The following is a 20,955-nucleotide window of genomic DNA, read 5'->3' on the forward strand; positions in this document are numbered from 1 at the left end:
CATGCCAGTATTGTGTCGTTCAAAGAGGAGCATGCTATGCACCGCACACCATACACCGTTGGCTTTTTGGTTGTCTTCATCGGGGTCTGGCTGCTGCATTGTGGCCGGGTGCATGCTTTGATGCGACGCTGCATCGATGCTAATGGTAGGCATGCGACAGCTTACTGCGTCGAGAGGGGTGGCGGAGCAGGGCTACGTCGAGGGCATGCATGCAACGCACGGGCGCAGTTCTGCGGGTGGGCATGCATGCTGCAACGGGCGCCGGCGCTGCGGGTAGGCACGGGCACGCATGCAATGATGGAAAGGGCACTGCGTAGGCTTGGTCCATGCACCGCGTCAACTCGTTGGATTCAAATGAACGGTCCTGATGCCTTAACGAGAGAGGCTGATCCAAACCCCACTGATTCAACCAATCAACGCGTCTCATGCGGATCGAAGGACACTTTAGCTAACCCTAGCGCCTGATCTCAACCGTCCACGCACAACAATCGACGACCCGGTAGTGTGCGGGGTTTTGAGAGGTTTTGTGGGGTTTTGAGTGATTAGGGCTGAGCATAACTAATTTGAAAAAATTCAAAAAAATATAAAACTTGCGCACATAGTCTTATTATGTCGTATAGTAATGAGAAAAAAAATATAAATATGGTTTACATACATTTTTACAAAAAACCTTCACTAAATTTTCATTCCTCGAACAATGTAGTATGGAGTTCAAGGGAGAGAGTAGTGGGCACCCGAGAGTAGGTGGGGTTTTGAAAATGAAAAGTGTGAAAACCACACCAAAACTTCATTTTGGATTGACTAAGAAAGATCTTAACTTACTTTTCTCATTTTCATGTTTTAAACTTGTTTTATATATAATTTTCTATTAAACCTTGTTTTTTCAAAAAGAAAATAAAATAATAGAAAATTAATTCAATAAATAGTGAGACTTTAGATTTACACTATATAGGTAGAATAGATGTGTAGAAAAATTATTTGGCTGGTTTAGACAAGGTGCCAAAAAAACTTGCTTAAATATGAGGCCGTTTACCCTACCTTTGGAGGTCATTTGAAACACACTTTTCATGACTATGAGTTCAACTTACCAAAAGGGATCGGATTGATCAGCAAGCAAACATATTTCAGTTGAAGTACTTTAGATAGCATTAAAACATCAATACCCCATCCCTAATTCAAATTTGAGCCCAAATTTGAATTTAAAACAATGACCAACAAACAAGTTTGAATAGAAATACGCGGATACATAGTGACTACCAGTACACACCAAGTTACAAATATTATTGGGCCCAAATATTATTACATGACACAAATTTTCAAACAGTTCTCTGTTCTACCTCTTCCTACCACGCCCACGTCGTGTGCCCTTCTTTGCCTTAGCATTTCTTGTTTTTGGTTCTACTACACACACAAGTTCACTGATCATCTTGGTTTTCTTCACTGGTCTTTTCAACACCTCGCCAACACCCTCGAGATCAGTGTCTTCAATCTGAATGTTGATAGCAGTGCCAGTTTCTTCGGTGTGTACCTCAACATGGGTTTCTTCAGTCTGAACCTCGACACACTCAGGTTCAGTTTCAACCTCGAGAGCAGTTTCTTCAGTCTGAATGTTGACTGCAATTTCAGTTTCTTCGGTGTGCACCTCCACATTAGTTTCTTCAGTCTGAATGTTGACTGCTGCACGATTTTCTTCAGTCTGCTCAGGCTTAAGCACACTTCTCTTCTTTCTACAGCCATTGACTCTTGCTTTTTTTGTTGGCCAACACTGTTCAACAACAAGGGGTTGACTTGCTCGCTTCCTCCTGGCCATTGGGAAAATGTTATAGATATAGTAATTGGAAAAAAGCACCAAATCAAAACACAGACAAATAAACAAGAACATACTTTGGCTTATCAGGAGTGTAACGGCATTTGACAGATCCCACTCTGTGCCCAAGTTCCTGGCACAACTTGCATCTGTTTTGTTACCTTTTTGGGCCCTTTTTGGCTTTCCATCTTTCTTTCCCTTCTTACTACTCCCACCTTTCTCAAACCATGCCTTGAATCTACTCTGTTTAGGCCTGCCAGCCTTTCTTTTTGTCAAGGGAGGACACATGGAAAATTCAATCTCCACTTCAGGCCACTGAGACTGATCTATAAGTGTTGGAATTGGAGTAGCATATGCAGCTTTGAATCTTGCTACCGAATAATATTCATGCAAATATGGGTGCATGTTTATCTTCGGTTGGGATGCTAAGAAAAGAATGGCATGCTCACATGGTTTACCAGTGTGTTGCCACTCGAGGCAAGTGCAATCATGCAATTCAGTGTTAACAACATGTCTCCTTCCAGTTTTGTTATCTCTAACTTCAGCACCCCAAGGTGAAGATTTTTCAACAAACAAATGTGAATGACTTCTGCTCCTATTGACCACCTGTTGTACCACTGCTGGAAGCTTATCACCTTGCAGACAATCACCTATCCTTCTTCTCAATTCCCACAACCGCATGAGCATGATCCTGATTTGGTCAACCATGTCATGCACAGGCAAATCTTTTAACTCCTTCACCTTGTTGTTGAAACTCTCTGCCAATTTTTTGTTGATGTGGTCACACTTGATGGTAGTGTTGAATGCTGACATGTACCATAACAAAGAATGGTAGGTGTTCAGCCATGGACCAAACTCATCGCATGCTGCCATTATCTTATCAAGATGATATTTGTGTGTCTGTCTAGTGTAAGATCTTGCTGCTGGCCACATGCGCCCAAATTCTTCTCCTCTAAATTTTTTGATCAAATTCATCCACAAATGACCGAAGCACTCCCTCTGCTCAGCATGTGGGAAAACATTTTTCACTGAATTTTCCGACCCCTTACATGCATCTGTGTGTATAGCCAAAGGTGACACTGGCCCTAGGCATCTTTTCAACTCGATCATGAACCATGTCCATGAAGCCTCTGTTTCTGACTGAAACAAGCCAACACCAATAGGAAACATCCAGTTGTGTCCATCTAGAGCATTGCATGTTGCCAACTGACCATTCCACTTGCCTGTCAAAAATGATGAGTCTATGCTCAAATATGGAAGGCACCCTGCTTTGAAGCCATCGATGCAAGGCTTCAAAGCCATAAAAAACTTGGAGAACTTGACTTCACCTTCGGCTGATACCTCAGTATCTATCTCCACAACACTGCGAGGTGACCTCTTTTCCACCTCTGCTTTGAAGTTGTAAAGCATCCTAAATGTATTTGCCCAATCACCACCTAAAATTTTCATTGCCCTTTGTTTTGCCTTCCACACTGTGGTATATTTCAGTTTAATGGGGTACATCTTTTCCAAGTCTACTTTGAGTTTCTTGGCAGTAGTGTTTGGTGTTTTGGCTAAAATTGGGGTGATCTTTTCTGCAACCCAAAGTTTTGATGTCATGGTTGATACTCTCTGTGAACTTGTAATACAAGAATGTTGATTGGGGATTTGGTTAACCCTGACAGTACTTCCATCAGGTTGCAGTCTAGCAGATATGTACCACTTGCAAGGCTTGACACTACCATCAAATCCTCTACACCTCGCATAAAACTTCTTTCGATCAGTCCAAATAGTCTTGGCATCAAACTCATGTTTCACTGCATAAGTCTTGAAACACATCCTAAACTCCTTCATGCTTGGGAACAACTTGCCTACTTCAATGAGAGGGTTTTCTTTGTCATACACATGCACCATCTCATCATCATGTGCATCATCTACTTCATCTGCAGCTTGTTCCATCAACTGTCCATCTACATCTTCTTCATCATTAGCAGGCAAACTAGATTCGCCCCTCTACTGCTTATCTCTGTCATCGACTGGAATGCCAAAAAGTTTGGCCATCTCAATGTCAGGCATTGGTGCAATGACCAAATCAGTAGGCTCATCTAATTCAACTACATTGCAATCAACAGTAGTTGCAGTATCAGTTCCAGTCACCTGTCCCTCTTCAGCTATTACTGTAAGTTCAGTACACATGGGAATCAATGGCCTCTGTGTAGCCCAATCATCATCTACCATCTGCCAAGTGTGATGACACATATCCAACCTTCGAAAAAATATTCAGATCAACGAGCTCAGCAAAAAATTAGCCCGTTTGCTTGTCCAGCCGTTCTGTCGGTCGATTTCTTCAGCAATCTGTTCACCATCTTCTATTCTCACATACTCTCCTTTCCAATTATCAAACCGCAACAGTGATACTTCTTGCTCTGGACCCCAAACAATATTCTCCCCAATTTTTCCACCCATTTCTTCACTGCCTTTTCTCACATGTTTTATAGAACTTGTGGATCAATCTCTGTAAACTCAACCTCACATTTAACAATTGTGTCTCTCTCAATGTTCTGTATGCTACCATCAACTAATTTTGCCTTTGATGGAAAGAAATTGACCGTCAATTCGAAGGTCCGAGCGGCAGCATCCCCTCTGTCAATGGCGGACAGTGTGAGCCCGTGAGAAAGAGCAGACGGGGCCCTAATTGCATGCAAAATTGGATCGGAGAGAGGCGCATTACCTATTCGAAGTTGAATCTGGCGGCTCCATCTCAGTATGCCCACGGGCTCCGCTCACAACCTACCGATTCAACAAGCAAAAACAGAGGAAACGAGCTGAGATCTACGGGTCCGAGAGAGGAACGGGACTAGGGTTCAAATACACTCACCATTTTCTGAGGACGAAGGCTCCGCCGCCTTTGAGAACGAGGGCTCCGCCGCCGCCACCGAGAACGCAAGATCCGCCGCCACCAGAGAAGAACGGGGGGGGGGGGGGGCAGAGTGGCGGGCCCGGCACGGTCGGGCGGCAGGGCACGGTCAGCTGTTTTGAGGACTATTTAAGTTGGACCCACATGTCCTACCTAACATAAACGGGCTTGGTTGACGACCAATTTAACCCCATGTGGCCCTGGGCTATTTACACGCTCAAATGTGTCGCATCACAGCCATTCATTCAAGCAACGTCGCACTCCTTCCAATTCACATCAAAGACGTCGCACATGAGCTATTGGCCCCAGATTGTGGTGGGAAAGAATCACAAATTCAGTCAGAATGCAAGCTTGGAGTCAATGGCGGCCGTCGCTGCAATTGGATTCGAAGCGGGGTGGATCAGGAGCCGGACTACCCCCTGCCGTGACCCCTCTTCCACCTGTCTGGGCGGTCTTCATCAATGCTGTCATAGTCCTCCAGGACGGCGGCTGGATCACTCTCCTCCTCATCATCGACGTCGTTGGCACCATCACCGACATGGCTCCCCTATAGCTCTGGACCGCCTTCGGCTGTGGTATCCGAAGCAATGATGAACTGCATATGCGGCATCAAGGGGTCCTCAAGCTGTGGCACCGGGGAGCCAGAAATTGCGGTCCTTGGAAAGACTTGAATGGAAAAAAAATGAAGGCGAACTAGTACTTACTACTTCCGTCCTGATTATTGGCCCCCTTCGCATTTTATGCTAAATCTCGACATTAGATTTAACTAACAAAATGTTAATGCATTTAATAAAAATAATAGCAATGGAAACTATATTCAAATACGAATCCAACGATATAATTCTTTGTGGCATGCATTACTATTTTCTTAGTTAAATCTATGGTCAAAATTTGATACAAAATACTAAGGGAACAAATAAACCAGTACGGAGGTAGTACATTATTTGGTGGACGATCGACCTTGAATGCCGGTCCGCCTCGAAGACCAGAGATCGAGCTTTCTTTGGGAAGCTTTTGGTTTTCCACTTCATAATTGAGGAGAGTGTTCCGTGGAATGATCTCCCGCGAAGAAATCGATCAAAGTTTGGGTGTAGACGCCTTCGTCGATATATGCAAACATTGGAAGCTCTCACAAAGAATTATCCGGGCGTCAAAGGGGCGCCACTACCGGAATCAGCCCCTATGCCGACGGCCTGGGCCGTCGGCATAGACTTGATTCCCGTTGGGACAGGCCTATGCCGACAGCCCCCGTCGGCATAGTGCCATCGGCAACATATGCGTCGGCGTACCCCCAGAGGCCGTCGGCATAGATGATATCCCGACGGCGTACCCCCGGAGGCCGTCGACATAGAAAGGCCGTCCGCATAGATGATATCCTGACTTAGCCCGTCGGCGTAGGCGCCACACCGTCAAACGGCCGTCGCCGCCCGGGTAGCCGGGCCCACAGGATATGCTGACGCCAGCCCCTATGCCGGCGGCCGCCGTAGGCATATATTTTGCGATGCCGACGGCCCCCGTCGGCATAGATGGATATACGCCGACGGCTTATCTACGCCGACGGCTTGACCTTGGCCGTCAGGATACACCCATCTATGACGACGGGGGCCGTCGGCATCTGCAGTTATTCCGGTAGTGCACCTCACCTCCTTGGGAAGGCGCATCATGTCCTTAATATCACCCCGGTAGTATGTCAAACTTTAGGAGTGACGTCGGACTGGAGGCTCTAACACATATGGAGCAATGGCGGACCGGGCTAGGATGCCAACTGGTACATCCGGGCAATAAAACCACCCTTCTTGCCACTTCTTGATGGAGTCGGGCAAGGAGCACTTGAACCCGGCACCAGGCTTTAGCTAGATGCCGGTTCCACCGCACTCGCAGGTCTCATCCTTGTTGGTAAGCATCTTGTCTTAGAATTAGTGCCTCCAGAGACCGAAATGAGGTTGGATTCCCAGAAAGCACTAGCACAAGGTGATGAGCATGCGATGTGCAGGACTCCATTGGGTGTCAGATGGTGCTTTCGGAGCTGATAAAAATAGACCAGACCGTGAAAAATATTTGTGAACCAAGGAGACAAATCTCTGATGATGAAGGGGACATGCTCACTGTTGTGCACTACCGGCAAGATCTCCGCAAAGGTGGTGTTGTCAATCATCGCCCATGTTGCATGCTCGCACAGCAGTAGATACCCTGAATTGCAGAGTGTGTTCAGTTGTGTGGTGGACTCGAAGTCATCCGCTTTCCCTTCATTTCTGAAGGGGCGGTGACCTTCCCTTGCCGTCGACGCCACCCTTGCCAGAAGTGCCGCTCCCGTTGCCGTTGTCGCCCTTGACTGAGGCGTCGCTCCCGTTACCGTCGTCGTGACCCTTCACTAGTTTTGGATCCATTGGCCGTAGGACTTAGCTCGGATTGGTGGACGGCAGGAAAAGCTTGGAGCTTGAGGAGCAGCCATGGAAGAGCGAGCTAAATAAGGAAAAAAATGAAGATAGAAGAAATGGGGGAAGTGCATCTCATATAAACATACTGAATCATGAATGATATAGCACATCACACGCATACCCTGCAAAACAAGTTAGATGCCTCTAATCGCTTTTGCTAACAAGATGATACCCATGCTTTGTTGTGAGAACTCTGAAGAAATAATTTGACGTTTAAAAATAAGAGAAAGTTTATGATTCATGGTATAAGTTGATGATAAAGAATTTTATTTGAAAGAAATATTGTTTCAAGTAAGCATCTAAAGAAAATTTGATGAAAAGGCCAAAAAGTAGGTGTGATTTCTCTAAATCACCATGCGCATTGTTGATTAAATCATGCTTCTCACCGAGATCAACCATGTGCAATGTACTCGAGCTATTTTCTACAATATACCCAGGTAGCTCTAATTATTTTTGTTTGTCTTGTCTAGTGCGAAACCATGCATCAATGCTTCCCCATTAGATGAAGTTTAGTTCCGTCATAAAAAAGCGTGATTAGCTTCCTCGGTGTATGCAATGAAAAAAATTGGATTCTTCAAAAAAGATTTACAAAACTTGATGAGCTACATCTCTCTATGCAATGGAATCAAATTAGGGTTAAAAGGTTGCTTGAAACACTGGAAGTTCGAAGGAACGAAGGCATCTAGCGCAATTCTGTGGCATGTGGGGAGCAAAAGAGACATGGACAGGAAGCGCAAGAGAATGAGAACGAGAAAATACATTTGTTTGGCCTTTCAAAATCGGATTATCCCATTAACAACACATGAAGTCTAACCAAATGGTTGGACAGGGCATCGAGCTAGACATCTGGAGTGGATCAGATGACTTTGAGACATACATATAGCAAAAGAAACTTATAACAACGTAGCTTCTTGAGAGTGCATGAAGAAAATAGTTAATGATTATTTGTGGCAGGTTGCATGCTCATAAAGAGCATGATTGATTTTCTACCAATATTTGTCTAGCCTAATATTGGCATTGCCAAATATTGACAATACCAATACTTGCGAACTATTGGCAACTTTGTGCGAGATAGGCAAGACTACTTGGTAACCAACCAAGTAGTAGCCAATATTTGGCGCAATGCCAAACATTGGCATGCAAATTTTTGGGACCAAACCAACTATGCTCAAACATCTAATGGGAGCACATGCATGAATAGTTAGTTTGAAATTATTTTTACATGGTGGACCTACTTGATGATGTGGATAGGCTGCATGTCAAGATAAATAAGATAGTGGGAACGTATCTCTTAGGTATACTGGATTACCATGGCTGCTATAGGGTTTAAGTGGGAAAAAAATTAATTTCCTATCTAACCACTAAGCATGATACTTCACGTCATTGTTTTAACATGCAAGGTATATGAAACACCAGACTTATTTAAAAATCTCAAAACCCAAACTAAGATTAGTATTATCCTGTCACGTTTTAATATGTACGCATATCACCAAATTGAGTCTCACAAAACAAGTTTTTAGGGGCAATAATAGCAGAGAACCCATGACCCTTCGCAAGAAACCCCATGCATTGACGCAAGAAGTAGAACAAAAATCATAATTTTGTGAACTTATTCCTCCTTCATGTAGTTCCTTGGACGATTTTTTAGAACATGCAGTTCTCTATTATTGCGGTGCCCCGAACCTAGGCTTTGTAATTTTATTGGGTCATTTTGTATTATTAGTAGTATGCATATTCTAATACATTTCTAACATTGTTACATAGCTCAGAAGATATATTTTTGTTGTGGTTGCTTGCGGAATCAATGGGAAATTTTGATGATGAGAGTAATGTTGTACACTCATAAAAGAAAGCAATAGAACAAACTATAGATCTCCATGGGAATCGATAACTTGTCATCATCATACCTCACAATATGTTGCTCAAGTGCTTCAAACAACCCAATAAAAATAAAGACATCATCAAACACCCATTAAAATTGAGAACCAGCCGGGTTGGATGGCTAAAAAGGTGGCGGTGCCCTCAGACCATTAGGAATGAAACTCAGGTTCATCGTTTTGGCATCTCATTAATGCAGGGTTATTATTTCACTGAGAAAAATGTCCCCGTTTATAGCGAGGCACATGTGGTAACATCGTTAATCTTTAAGCTCTGTTACTCCGACCCGATCTTCAGTAGGCGGCGTTGTGTGGTGGTGTAAGGGTGACTATCTACGCCGTAGCCAGTGTTTCTAAAAACATGTAAATCAGAACCAATACAAGCGGAACATTCGTCGAATTCGCTCCATTAGTCTACAGTTTTATAAGCTAGCTTGTGAAAGAATATTCTTACGCATGAGACTTGACTTGTCACATTTTTTGTTCTTTGGTATAAGAAGATAGGGATGGTGGAAGACATATGAGAGACTAATATACCGAAAGGATCCGGTTGCCACTATACCATTTTTGCTCTGTCCATCAAAGACAAAAAGATAATGACATATAATCCATGTCATGACAGACAACATAGGAGTAGCATCCCTTGAATCCAACGAGAAATCACTGAAATATCTCTATTCTTTCCCTCGAGACTTGACGTTTCATCTTTCTATTGGTCGCATAGTTTTTTGGACTTTGGATTCATTCTTACTGATTTTTCATCATGTAAGGTAGTAGAATTCTACCACCATTAACATTAAACAGCTCCAACAGTCGGCTTCAATAGAGAAAAAACTCGAGCCAACTTGTTATGATAGAAATTGCTACACTTTTCCACCAAGACATTGAAAGAAAACGGAAATTTGCATCATCGAACACCTATCTCTAGAATGTTCTTCATCTATATGCTAGTATTAATTCTCTGGTGGAGAAAACTTCTGGCACCCCAGACTTGACTTTTCAAAGTTTTGTTGAATTCTCTTTCAATGTTATAATCCATAGTTAAATATAAAACCTGATTTCGATGGGGGCAAGAATCTACAATACCGTGAACAATGGGTTTTCTTCTTTACCGCCAGCTCCCGTAAGAAAACAAAGGAGAAAACCTCCGGAAAAGTCACATCTGCTTCCACTCTTCCCAAAAAGGAAAATAAACCCAAAAAACTCCAATTATTAGTTCACTCATCATGAAAATATATTTTTACGCTCGAGACTTGATATGTCATCTTTCTCCTAGCCACACAATTTATTTTGATTTCCGTTTCCTTTTCTCCACCCTGTGATCCATAGTAGCTCCGTGACCGTTGGCTTTATTTAATGAAATAAGTCAGAGTCGACAGCCTATGATATAAATTGGTTTTACTCTTTTTCACCAAGACATGAAAAAAGAGAGGATATTTTGCATCATGGAATACCTATCTCTAGAATGCCCTTCATCTATATGCTAGTGCTAATTCTCGGTGGAGAAAAACTCTTGTGCTCCAGACTTGACTTTTCAAACTTCCATTGATTTCTCTTTCGTCGTCCTCCGGCTGTCTGCCGGCCTGCCAGCCGACACCAATGGCGGCAATCTCCTTATTCTGCTCTACCTACAGGTTGTCCCAGAGATCTTTGGCGCACAAGGAGGCCATGGTGGGAGTGGTGCCGAAGAGGAGAAAGGGCCTGGAAGAGGATGAATGCGGCTATGGTCGGCGCTGCAGTTTATATAGCGGGCGTGAGGCGAAGGTGGACGACAGAGAGACGGACGGGTGTCTTCAATGTCGACGCCAGTGAGAGGTCGCGTCCCCTCTAGCTGAGCATGAGTGCCACTACTAGGGATAACCCTAGCAGTAGCGCTGGATTTATAGCTATCAGTAGCGCTTGTACAAGCGCTACCACTAAGGTGCTACAGCTAACTGCTAGCAGTAGCGCTGGTTTTCCAACGCTACTGCTATACCTAGTTAGCAGTAGCGCTCGGTCGGGAACAACGCTACTGATAATAGTAAGTAGCAGTATGTTTTTTATGAAAAGCGCTACTGCTAAATTTTCCTGTATTTTTAAAAATGCTGCTTATTGTCGCTATATTTGTATATGTTTTATATAAAGTACTTCTATCATATGATTTTATGACCATGATTAGTTATTATATATATATCAGTGGGTGAAATGAACGTGTATTAGGTTCAAGTGGATACAACATGTGATGCACATATCGAAAGTACTAACAACGTGGATTAGATTCAAGTGGAGGTAACATGTGGTGCACATATCGATTCGATATGTGCACCACATGTTGCCTCCACTTGAATCTAATCCACGTTCATTTCACCCACTGATTTATATAATAACTCATCATGCTCATATAACAACTTAGCATCATGCATCATCATATAATATATAACTCATCATTGTTATCATAATAACAAGTCCTACTCATCATCATCATACAATTCTACTCGTTATCATAATAACAAGTCATACTCATCATCATCATAGTCATCTAACCAACCCTACTTAATTGTTCTTAGCACATGATCATGACTATTAGCTAGGACTTGCTACCCTTTTTAAGGTAAAATATCATAAAACAACATAGCCCCTGACACTCCATTATGGAGAATGGAGATTATCCTGTCTCCAATTCTTGCCCTTCACACAATGTTGCTTCTAAGTGGCTCCCTACGATTGTCCATACATTTTTTCCAATCTTTGATTGTCATGTCTTCATCGGTTTTAGAAATCCGCTATGAACAGCAGTGAAGCCTAGGATGACCTGGCCGTAAGCTAATAACATCAAGGCAACCTTTCAGAAACATCAGATTAGGCACACAATCCTTCGGGATTTTCTGTTGAAAAACATAGTAATAACTTCGTAGTTAGCAATGTAATTTAGCTTTAGAAGAATTTACGCAAAAGATGCATGGATGTCATAATAGTAAAAAAAATCTTACCATGCCATCTCCATGGATGTTACCGTAGTTCAACACGTGCACAAGTGGCACGTATTGACCATAATGTGCAGGAGTTTGATAATTGATATTGTATTTCTCAACATCATCAATAAATGAGATAAGATGATCTTTCTCCAGGTAAGTTAATTCTGCGCCATCAGTGTAGTAGGTTCTGTCTACCATCTTTCGTACATTTTTTGAAGAATAAAAATAAGCCACCAATGAAAATAAGTTGTCAACTATTTTGAAATAAGCTGTCAACTATTTTGAAATAAACAATATAAATTACTTAATAAATATGTTTGAGAAACTCACATAGAGGTAGAAGTGGAAGCGTATCAACGAGAACCCAAATGTCAACGTTATGGTCACCAAGATCGAAGGTCACATACATACCCTCCTAAAAATCATATGCCTTGCACAGTGCTTGCCAATTCTGAAGGAAATATGCCCTAGAGGCAATAATAAAGTTGTTATTTATATTTCCTTATATCATGATAAATGTTTATTATTCATGCTAGAATTATATTTACCGGAAACTTAGTACATGTGTGAATACATAGACAAACAGAGTGTCCCTAGTATGCCTCTAGTAGACTAGCTCGTTAACCACAGATGGTTAAGTTTCCTAGCCATAGACATGTGTTGTCATTTGATGAACGGGATCACATCATTAGAGAATGATGTGATGGACAAGACCCATCTGTTAGCTTAGCACTATGATCGTTTAGTTTATTGCTATTGCTTTCTTCATGACTTATACATGTTCCTATGACTGTGAGATTATGCAACTCCCGAATAGCGGAGGAACACTTAGTGTGCTATCAAACGTCACAACGTAACTGGGTGATTATAAAGATGCTCTACAGGTGTCTCTGATGGTGTTTGTTGAGTTAGCATAGATCGAGATTGGGATTTGTCACTCCGATTGTCGGAGAGGTATCTCTGGGCCCTCTCGGTAATGTACATCACTATAAGCCTTGCAAGCAATGTGACTAATGAGTTAGTTGCGGGATGACACATTACGGAACGAGTAAAGAGACTTGCCGGTAACGATATTGAACTAGGTATGATGATACCGACGATCGAATCTCGGGCAAGTAACATACCGATGACAAAGGGAACAACGTATGTTGTTCTGCGGTTTGATCGATAAAGATCTTCGTAGAATATGTAGGAACCAATATGAGCATCCAGGTTCCGCTATTGGTTATTGACCGGAGATGTGTCTCGGTCATGTCTACATAGTTGTCGAACCCGTAGGGTCCGCATGCTTAAAGTTTGATGACGATTGGTATTATGAGTTTATGTGATTTAATGTACCGACGGTTGTTCGGAGTCCTGGATGAGATCATGGACATGACGAGGAGTCTTGAAATGGTTGACACATAAAGATTCATATATTGGAAGGTTATATTCGGACACCAGAATGGTTCGGGTCATATCGAATAAGTTTCAGAGTACCGGGGGTTACCGGTACCTCCTCCGGGAAGCTATCGGGCCTAATGGGCCTTAGTGGAGAAGAGAGAGGGCTGGCCAGGAGGTGGCACGCGCCCCCCTTTCCCCAATTGAATTGGACAAGGGGAGGGGGCGGCGCCCCCCTCCTTCCTTCTCTCCTCCTCCTCCTTCCCCCCTTCTCCTACTTGGACGAGGAAAGGGGGAAACCTACTCCTACTAGGAGTAGGATTCCTCCCCCCTTGGCGCGCCCCTTGTGGCCAGCCGGCCTCCTCCTCCCCTCCTTTATATACAGGGGAGGGGGGCACCCCATAGACACACAAGTTGATCTTTAGCCATGTGCGGTGCCCCCCTCCGCAGTTTTCCACCTCGGTCATATTGTCGTAGTGCTTAGGCAAAGCCCTGCGTCGGTAACTTCATCATCACCGTCACCACGCCGTCGTGCTGACGAAACTCTCCCTCAGGCCTCAGCTGGATCTACAGTTTGAGGGACGTCACCGAGCTGAACGTGTGTAGATCGCGGAGGTGCCGTGCGTTCGGTACTTGATCGGTTGGATCGCGAAGACTTTCGACTACATTGCTACATTTTGAGCATGCGTTGGTTCTCCCTTGCAGAGGAAAGGGTGATGCAGCAAAGTAGCATAAGTATTTCCCTCAGTTTTTGTGAACCAAGCTATCAATCCAGTAGGAGACTACACACAAATCGCCTAGTACCTGCACAAACAATCAAGAACCTTGCAACCAACGCGATAAAGGGGTTGTCAATCCCTTCACGGCCACTTGCAAAAGTGAGATCTGATAAAGATAATAAGATAAATATTTTTGGTATTTTTATTGTATAGATTGAAAAGTAAATATTGCAAAATAAACAGCGATAGAAATTGGCAAGTTGACGATAAACTAATATGATGCAAAATAGACCCGAGGGCCATAGGTTTCACTAGTGGCTTCTCTCATGATAGCATATATTACGGTGGGTGAATAAATTACTGCCGAGCAATTGATAGAAAAGCGCATAGTTATGGGAATACCTAGGCATGATCATGAACATAGGCATCACGTCCGTGTCAAGTAGACTGAAACGATTCTGCATCTACTACTATTACTCCACACATCGACCGCTATCCAGCATGCATCTAGAGTATTAAGTTCATAAGAACAGAGTAATGCATCAAGCAAGATGACATGATGTAGAGGGATAAACTCAAGCAATATGATATAAACCCCATCTTTTTATCCTCGATGGCAACAATACAATACGTGCCTTGCTGCCCCTACTATCACTGGGAAAGGACACCGCAAGATTGAACCCAAAGCTAAGCACTTCTCCCATTGCAAGAAAAATCAATCTAGTAGGCCAAACTAAACCGATAATTCGAAGAGACTTGCAAACATATCAAATCATGCATATAAGAATTCAGAGAAGAATCAAATATTCTTCATAGATAATCTTGATCATAAACCCACAATTCATCGGATCTCGACAAACACACCGCAAAAAGTATTACATTGAATAGATATCCAAGAACATCGAGGAGAACTTTGTATTGAGAACCAAAGAGAGACAAGAAGCCATCTAGCTAATAACTATGGACCCGAAGGTCTGTGGTAAACTACTCACACATCATCAGAGAGGCTATGGTGTTGATGTAGAAGCCCTCCGTGATCGAATCCCCCTTGGTAGATCGTCGGAAAAGGCCCCAAGATGGGATCTCACGGGTACAGAAGGTTGCGGCGGTGGAAAAGTGGTTTCGTGGCTCCCCTGGATGTTTTCAGGGTATAAGAGTATATATAGGCGAAACAAGTAGGTCGGTGGAGCTACGAGGGGCCCACGAGGGTGGGGGGCGCGCCTACCCCCCCTGGGCTCACCCTCCTGCCGTGTGGCCGCCTCGTTGCGTCTCTGACTTCCACTCCAAGTCTCCTGGATTGCGTTTGTTCCAAGAAAGATCCTCGCGAAGGTTTCGTTCCGTTTGGATTCCGTTTGATATTCCTTTTCTGTGAAACACTGAAATAGGCAAAAAAACAGCAACTAGTACTGGGCCTCTGGTTAATAGGTTAGTCCCAAAAATAATATAAAAGAGCATATTAAAACCCATTAAACATCCAAAACAGATAATATAATAGCATGGAACAATAAAAAATTATAGATACGTTGGAGACGTATCATACATCAATCACGTTACTTAACGCTTCCGCTTTCGGTCTACGAGGGTACGTGGACACACTCTCCCCGCTCGTTGCTATGCTTCTCCTAGATAGATCTTGCGTGATCGTAGGAATTTTTTTTGAAATACTACGTTCCCCAACAGTTGCATCCGAGCCAGGTCTATGCGTAGATGTTATATGCACGAGTAGAAAACAAAGAGTTGTGGGCGATAATAGTCATACTGCTTACCAGCATGTCATACTTTGATTCGGCGGTATTGTTGGATGAAGCGGCCCAGACCGACATTACATGACCGCGTTCATGAGACTGGTTCCACCGCCGTGCTTTGCACGCAGGTGGCTAGTGGGTGTCTGTTTCTCCAACTTTAGTTGAATCGAGTGTGACTACGCCCGGTCCTTGTTGAAGGTTAAAACAGCACACTTGACGAAAAATCGTTGTGGGTTTTATGCGTAGGTAAGAACGGTTTCTTGCTAGAAGCCCGTAGCAGCCTCGTAAAACTTGCAACAACAAAGTAGAGGACGTCTAACTTGTTTTTGCAGGGCTTGCTGTGATGTGATATGGTCAAGACGTGATGATATATAAATTGTTGTATGAGATGATCATGTTTTGTAACAGTTATCGGCAACTGGCAGCAGCCATATGGTTGTTGCTTTATTGTATGAAATGCAATCGCCATGTAATTACTTTACTTTATCACTAAGCGGTAGCGATAGTCATAGTAGCAATAGTTGGCGAGACAACAACAATGCTTCGGTGGAGATCAAGGTGTCAAGGCGGTGACGATGGTGATCATGACAGTGCTTTGGAGATGGAGATCAAAGGCACAAGATGATGATGGCCATATCATATCACTTATTTGATTGCATGTGATGTTTATCTTTTTATGCATCGTATTTTGCTTAGTGCGGCGGTAGCATTATAAGATGATCTCTCACTAAATTTCAAGGTACAAGTGATCTCCCTGAGTATGCACTGTTGCGACAGTTCGTCGTGCCGAGACACCACGTGATGATCAGGTGTGATAAGATCTACGTTCACATACAACGGGTGCAAGCCAGTTTTGCACACGCAGAATACTCGGGTTAAACTTGACGAGCCTAGCATCTGCAGATATGGCCTCGGAACACTGAGACCGAAAGGTCGAGCGTGAATAATATAGTAGATATGATCAACATAGTGATGTTCACCATTGAAAACTACTCCATCTCACGTGATGATCGGACATGGTTTAGTTGATATGGATCACGTGATCACTTAGATGATTAGAGGGATGTCTATCTAAGTGGGAGTTCTTAAGTAATATGATTAATTGAACTTTAATGTATCATGAACTTAGTACGTGATAGTATTTTGCATGTCTATGTTGTTGTAGATAAATGGCCCGTGCTACTGTTCCATTGAATTTTAATGTGTTCCTAGAGAAAGCTAAGTTGAAAGATGATGGTAGCGACTACACGGACTCGCACTACAAAAAAAGACACATCCGTGACATTTTGGGCTGAACGAAAACTTTTTCTGTCATACTTATGACACTTCTATGACAATAATTGTGACAAAACCTGGTATCATCATAGATGTGGTGGGCTCCTACTTCTATAAAAAAATCATGACAGAAAATGGGCTTTTCCTCCTGGGCGGGCCGGAGACGCAGCTGCATGACATTCTTTGGGCTGTCCATGACGGAAAAAATCGTGGTAGAAGTGAGGGCGATGAAAATATCGGGGTGTTCCCGGTTACGGTGGGTGGTCGGGGCCGAGCGATGCGCGTTTCTCTCGTACACGCACGCGCGTGGGTGTGAGGTGTTGGGCTCTAACTGAACCCGAGCGAGGCGTTGGGCTCTAACTGAACCCAAGCGATTGCACTGCAGGCTACGCGTTACTGAACCCGAGCGATCGATCGATGGCTGTTAACTGAACCCGATCGAGAGATTCCTTCGCTACTGCTGCTAACTGAAGCCGATCGATGCTGCCTCTGGATGAACAGTGAGCATTCCTGGGGGGGTTTGGATGAAAAGTGTCCGGTGGGGGTGGATGAACAGGAGCCCGTGGTATTGCCTCTGGATGAACAGGACCCCGATCGATCGAGCCGGTTGGGCTGGATGAACAGGACCCCGTGGAGGTCTGGATGAACAGGACCACCCCGTGAAGGGCTGGATGAACAGTACGCGGTGGAGGGCTGGATGAACAGTAGCCCGTGGAGGGGTGGTTGAACAGGAAGCCGTGGAGAGGGTTGGTTGAACAGTAGCCGGTGGAGTAGCGCGCGGTGGAGGCTGGATGAACAGGAGCCCGTGGATGAACAATCGCAGGTGGAGGCTGGAGGAGGTCGACGGTGGATAAACAGTAACCCGTGGAGGCTGGAGGGGGTCGACGGTGGAGATGAACAGTATCCCGTGGAGTCCCGTTTTGCGGTACGCCACACCCCTCCCGATGAACAGGACCCCCGTTTCGACCGTAGCGCTCCAACACAAGTCCGTTTCCTCCGTTTTGCGGTACGCCACACCCCTCCCGATCAACAGGACCCCCGTTTCGACTGTAGGAGGTCTGTTTCCTCCATTTTGTGGTACGACATACCCCTCCCGATGAACAGGATCCCGTTTCGAACGTGGCCGGTTGAACACAACGCCGTTTCCTCCGTTCTGCGGTACGCCAGGCCTCGTTTCCATCGGCTGTTCCGTCCAAGCCCCCCCCCCCCCCCGATGAACCCGACGATGCATTCTGTTCCGACCCAGCCGGTTGGCTCCCCATGAACACGACGACGACGCAGTTTCTCCGTTCCGACCCAGCCATGTACACGAGCCCTGGCCGTACGTACGCGCGTGTAGGCGTTCGAGACCCCGCCCATATGTACGTACGTGGTCGTATTTACTTTCTTGCACCCTGGCCGTTGTACGTACGTGTACATGCTACGTGCGCGCCTCTACTACGACACGTGCGCGCCTCTACATCGACCAGTAGGTACGTACACGTTCGCGACCAGAATGACAACGCTACGTACGCTTCGACCAGGTGGGTCCCGACTGTCAGACACTTCCTTGCATGCGAAGATGTAGCTGGTGGATCCCAGCAATCAGGGGGCGAATCGTTTGTTTTTGCCCGGGTGCACTTCCTTACGTGCGAAGATGTAGCTGGTAGGTCCCAGCAGTCAGGGGGGAAACATTTTTTTCGCGAAATACAGTTGCCCGTCCGGTGGCTCCCTGCTGTCAGGTGGAGGAATAATTATTTTGCGCGTAATAAGGAGGCACTTCCTTGCGGCCACCGTGGACCCAGCTGTCAGCCTCTCCATGTACAGTAATCTTCCGATGGAAGTCGTTCCTTGACCACGTTGACCACGCCGCACGGAGAGTACCAGGGCGGTGGACGACAGCAAGGCCTAGGAAGGGGACGACGTGGAGCCGGGGAAGACGCGGCAGTGGAAGCCCGCGCGGAGAGGAGTACGAGGGTTCACTGGTTCGGCTGTGGTGTGAGGCTGCCGTCGCTGCAGGGCCTGGCCAGCGGTGGGAATAGTAGGGGCGGTAAGGCCTCCGCGGCAGCACAGCCGGCCACGGGAGGCAGGAGCATGCGGCACGACCGACGCTGCTTTGGACGGCTGGAGCAAGAAGACCAGAGGTTGAAGAAGCACTACGGCCGTTGGATGGACATCGTACGGTCACTGGAGCTAGAATCGTTCATATTGACTAAGTTGACAAAGCACTCCGTCCCCGTCAACTTAGTAGGCCCACAAGTCAGCCTCCCACCAAGGTGGGTCCCAACTAGCAGGGGGAGTATTCATTTTTTTGTGCGTAATAAGGAGGCACTTCCGGTGGGTCCGAGCTGACAGCGGGGGAACATTTTTTTCACGAAATATGGTGGCCCGTCCTGTAGGAGATATGCCCTAGAGGCAATAATAAATGATATTATTTATCTCCGAGTTCATAATTATGTTTATGTTCCATGCTATAACTGCAATGATTCTCGAGTCTGCCAAAGTCACATGGAAAGAGTTTTTGCAAGACTCGGTGTCCCAAAACACTGATGAGTAAAATACATGATGCAGATTCCACACACTTTTGTGTTTGGATTAATCATGTATTCCATGGTATGTAAAACAACCAGATATGTCCGATACTCCCAAGGTGTTGCGAGTATGGATACCAAAGTGATCAAATTACTGATCATGGGACAACAGTGAAAGATGTCACAGAGTACTAGAGTAAGTACTGATGACATGGTTTTCTCGCAAGCAGAGATCATGAAGAGTTCGTTGTAAAATGTTACATCGATACAGTCTTCATCTTTTCTCCGTGCGATTTTCGATTTAAGTTAAGGGTTTTGTGTAACACACAATGTGGTGGCACAGTTAGTTGGAATTTGTTCAAACTAGTTACTGTGGCGAATTCTATAACAAGGGCTAAGTATGTTGACGCTTTAGAAGCGACAAAGAAAATGTTGAATCATATAGTTCATTCATGAACTTAGTATAGTTCCAAGATGGCTTTTGACAATGGGACACTACTGCAGGTAGTTGCTCCATAACTCAGTCTGAGGAATCCAGGTTCGACATGTGATTCACATACATACAAAGCCAAGTCCACACAAAATATGAATTTTGTGAAAATGTGAAAACGCGAGGACATGCAAAGATACACACGGAACTGAAGTTGTCAGATCCGTTGGACATCAGGCTATACCACAAGCGAAGCATATTTACACCGGTGTGCCACAGGTGTGAAGTGCATTAGCATAAGCTAGATTATTGACTCTAGTGCAAGTGGGAGTCTATAGGAGATATGCCCCAGAGGCAATAATAAATGATATTATTTATCTCCGAGTTCATAATTATGTTTATGTTCCATGCTATAACTGCAATGATTCTCGAGTCTGCAATATCCACGAGGCTCGGAGGAAGACTCATATGCACGTGTGGAATAATAAACGGTAAGAAGTATTCCTAGTCTGGCCTCTAAGACTAGCTCAAGCGTTGCATGATGGTTCTGTTTTCCTGATCATGGGCATGTCTATGCCAGCAATTTTGAGGGCACAATGTTAAGAGAACATTTGTGTTGAATCGACCCGGATTGATGTTATGCTATGAGATTCATTCATCACAAGTTAATGGTACATAACACAGAGATGGTTAACGTTTGCATGATTCCTTAGACCATGAGAGTATCGAGTTTCTTCATGCTTGCTTCATGAACTTTGGGGTTTGTTAAACGTCATCCGTAAATGGGTGGCTATTACGGCGGCTTACGGGTTCATGGAAAAGTGTGTCAAGTAACTTGATAGCTCAAGATTGGGATTTGCTCCTCCGACGATGGAGAGATATCTCTGGGCCCTCTCGGTGTTACGGTATCCATCATCGTCTGGC

At 44.6% G+C, this 20,955-nt stretch overlaps 1 protein-coding gene across 1 annotated transcript; it reads right to left on the minus strand.

The window, feature by feature from the left end:
* Positions 1-1,333: 1,333 nt before the first annotated feature.
* Positions 1,334-3,745, minus strand: LOC141026875 (uncharacterized). Its single transcript, XM_073503751.1, has 2 exons — positions 2,266-3,745; positions 1,334-1,677 (listed from the first exon to the last, which is right to left on the minus strand). Exons 1-2 carry the CDS (start codon positions 3,743-3,745, stop codon positions 1,334-1,336), a joined length of 1,824 nt encoding a protein of 607 aa, XP_073359852.1.
* Between the last annotated feature and the right edge of the window lie 17,210 nt (positions 3,746-20,955).

The sequence above is a fragment of the Aegilops tauschii genome, chromosome 7 (genome assembly GCF_002575655.3).
Source record: "Aegilops tauschii subsp. strangulata cultivar AL8/78 chromosome 7, Aet v6.0, whole genome shotgun sequence".
Taxonomy (NCBI): Eukaryota; Viridiplantae; Streptophyta; class Magnoliopsida; order Poales; family Poaceae; genus Aegilops; species Aegilops tauschii.

Excerpts from the sequence above, each read along its gene's own strand:
- LOC141026875 (XM_073503751.1), bottom strand. The coding sequence starts at position 3,745 with ATGGAACAAGCTGCAGATGAAGTAGATGATGCACATGATGATGAGATG. Across the intron at positions 1,678-2,265 it reads CCTCGAGTGGCAACACACTG|CAGTCAACATTCAGACTGAA; the intron begins GTAAACCATGTG and ends AAAATCGTGCAG.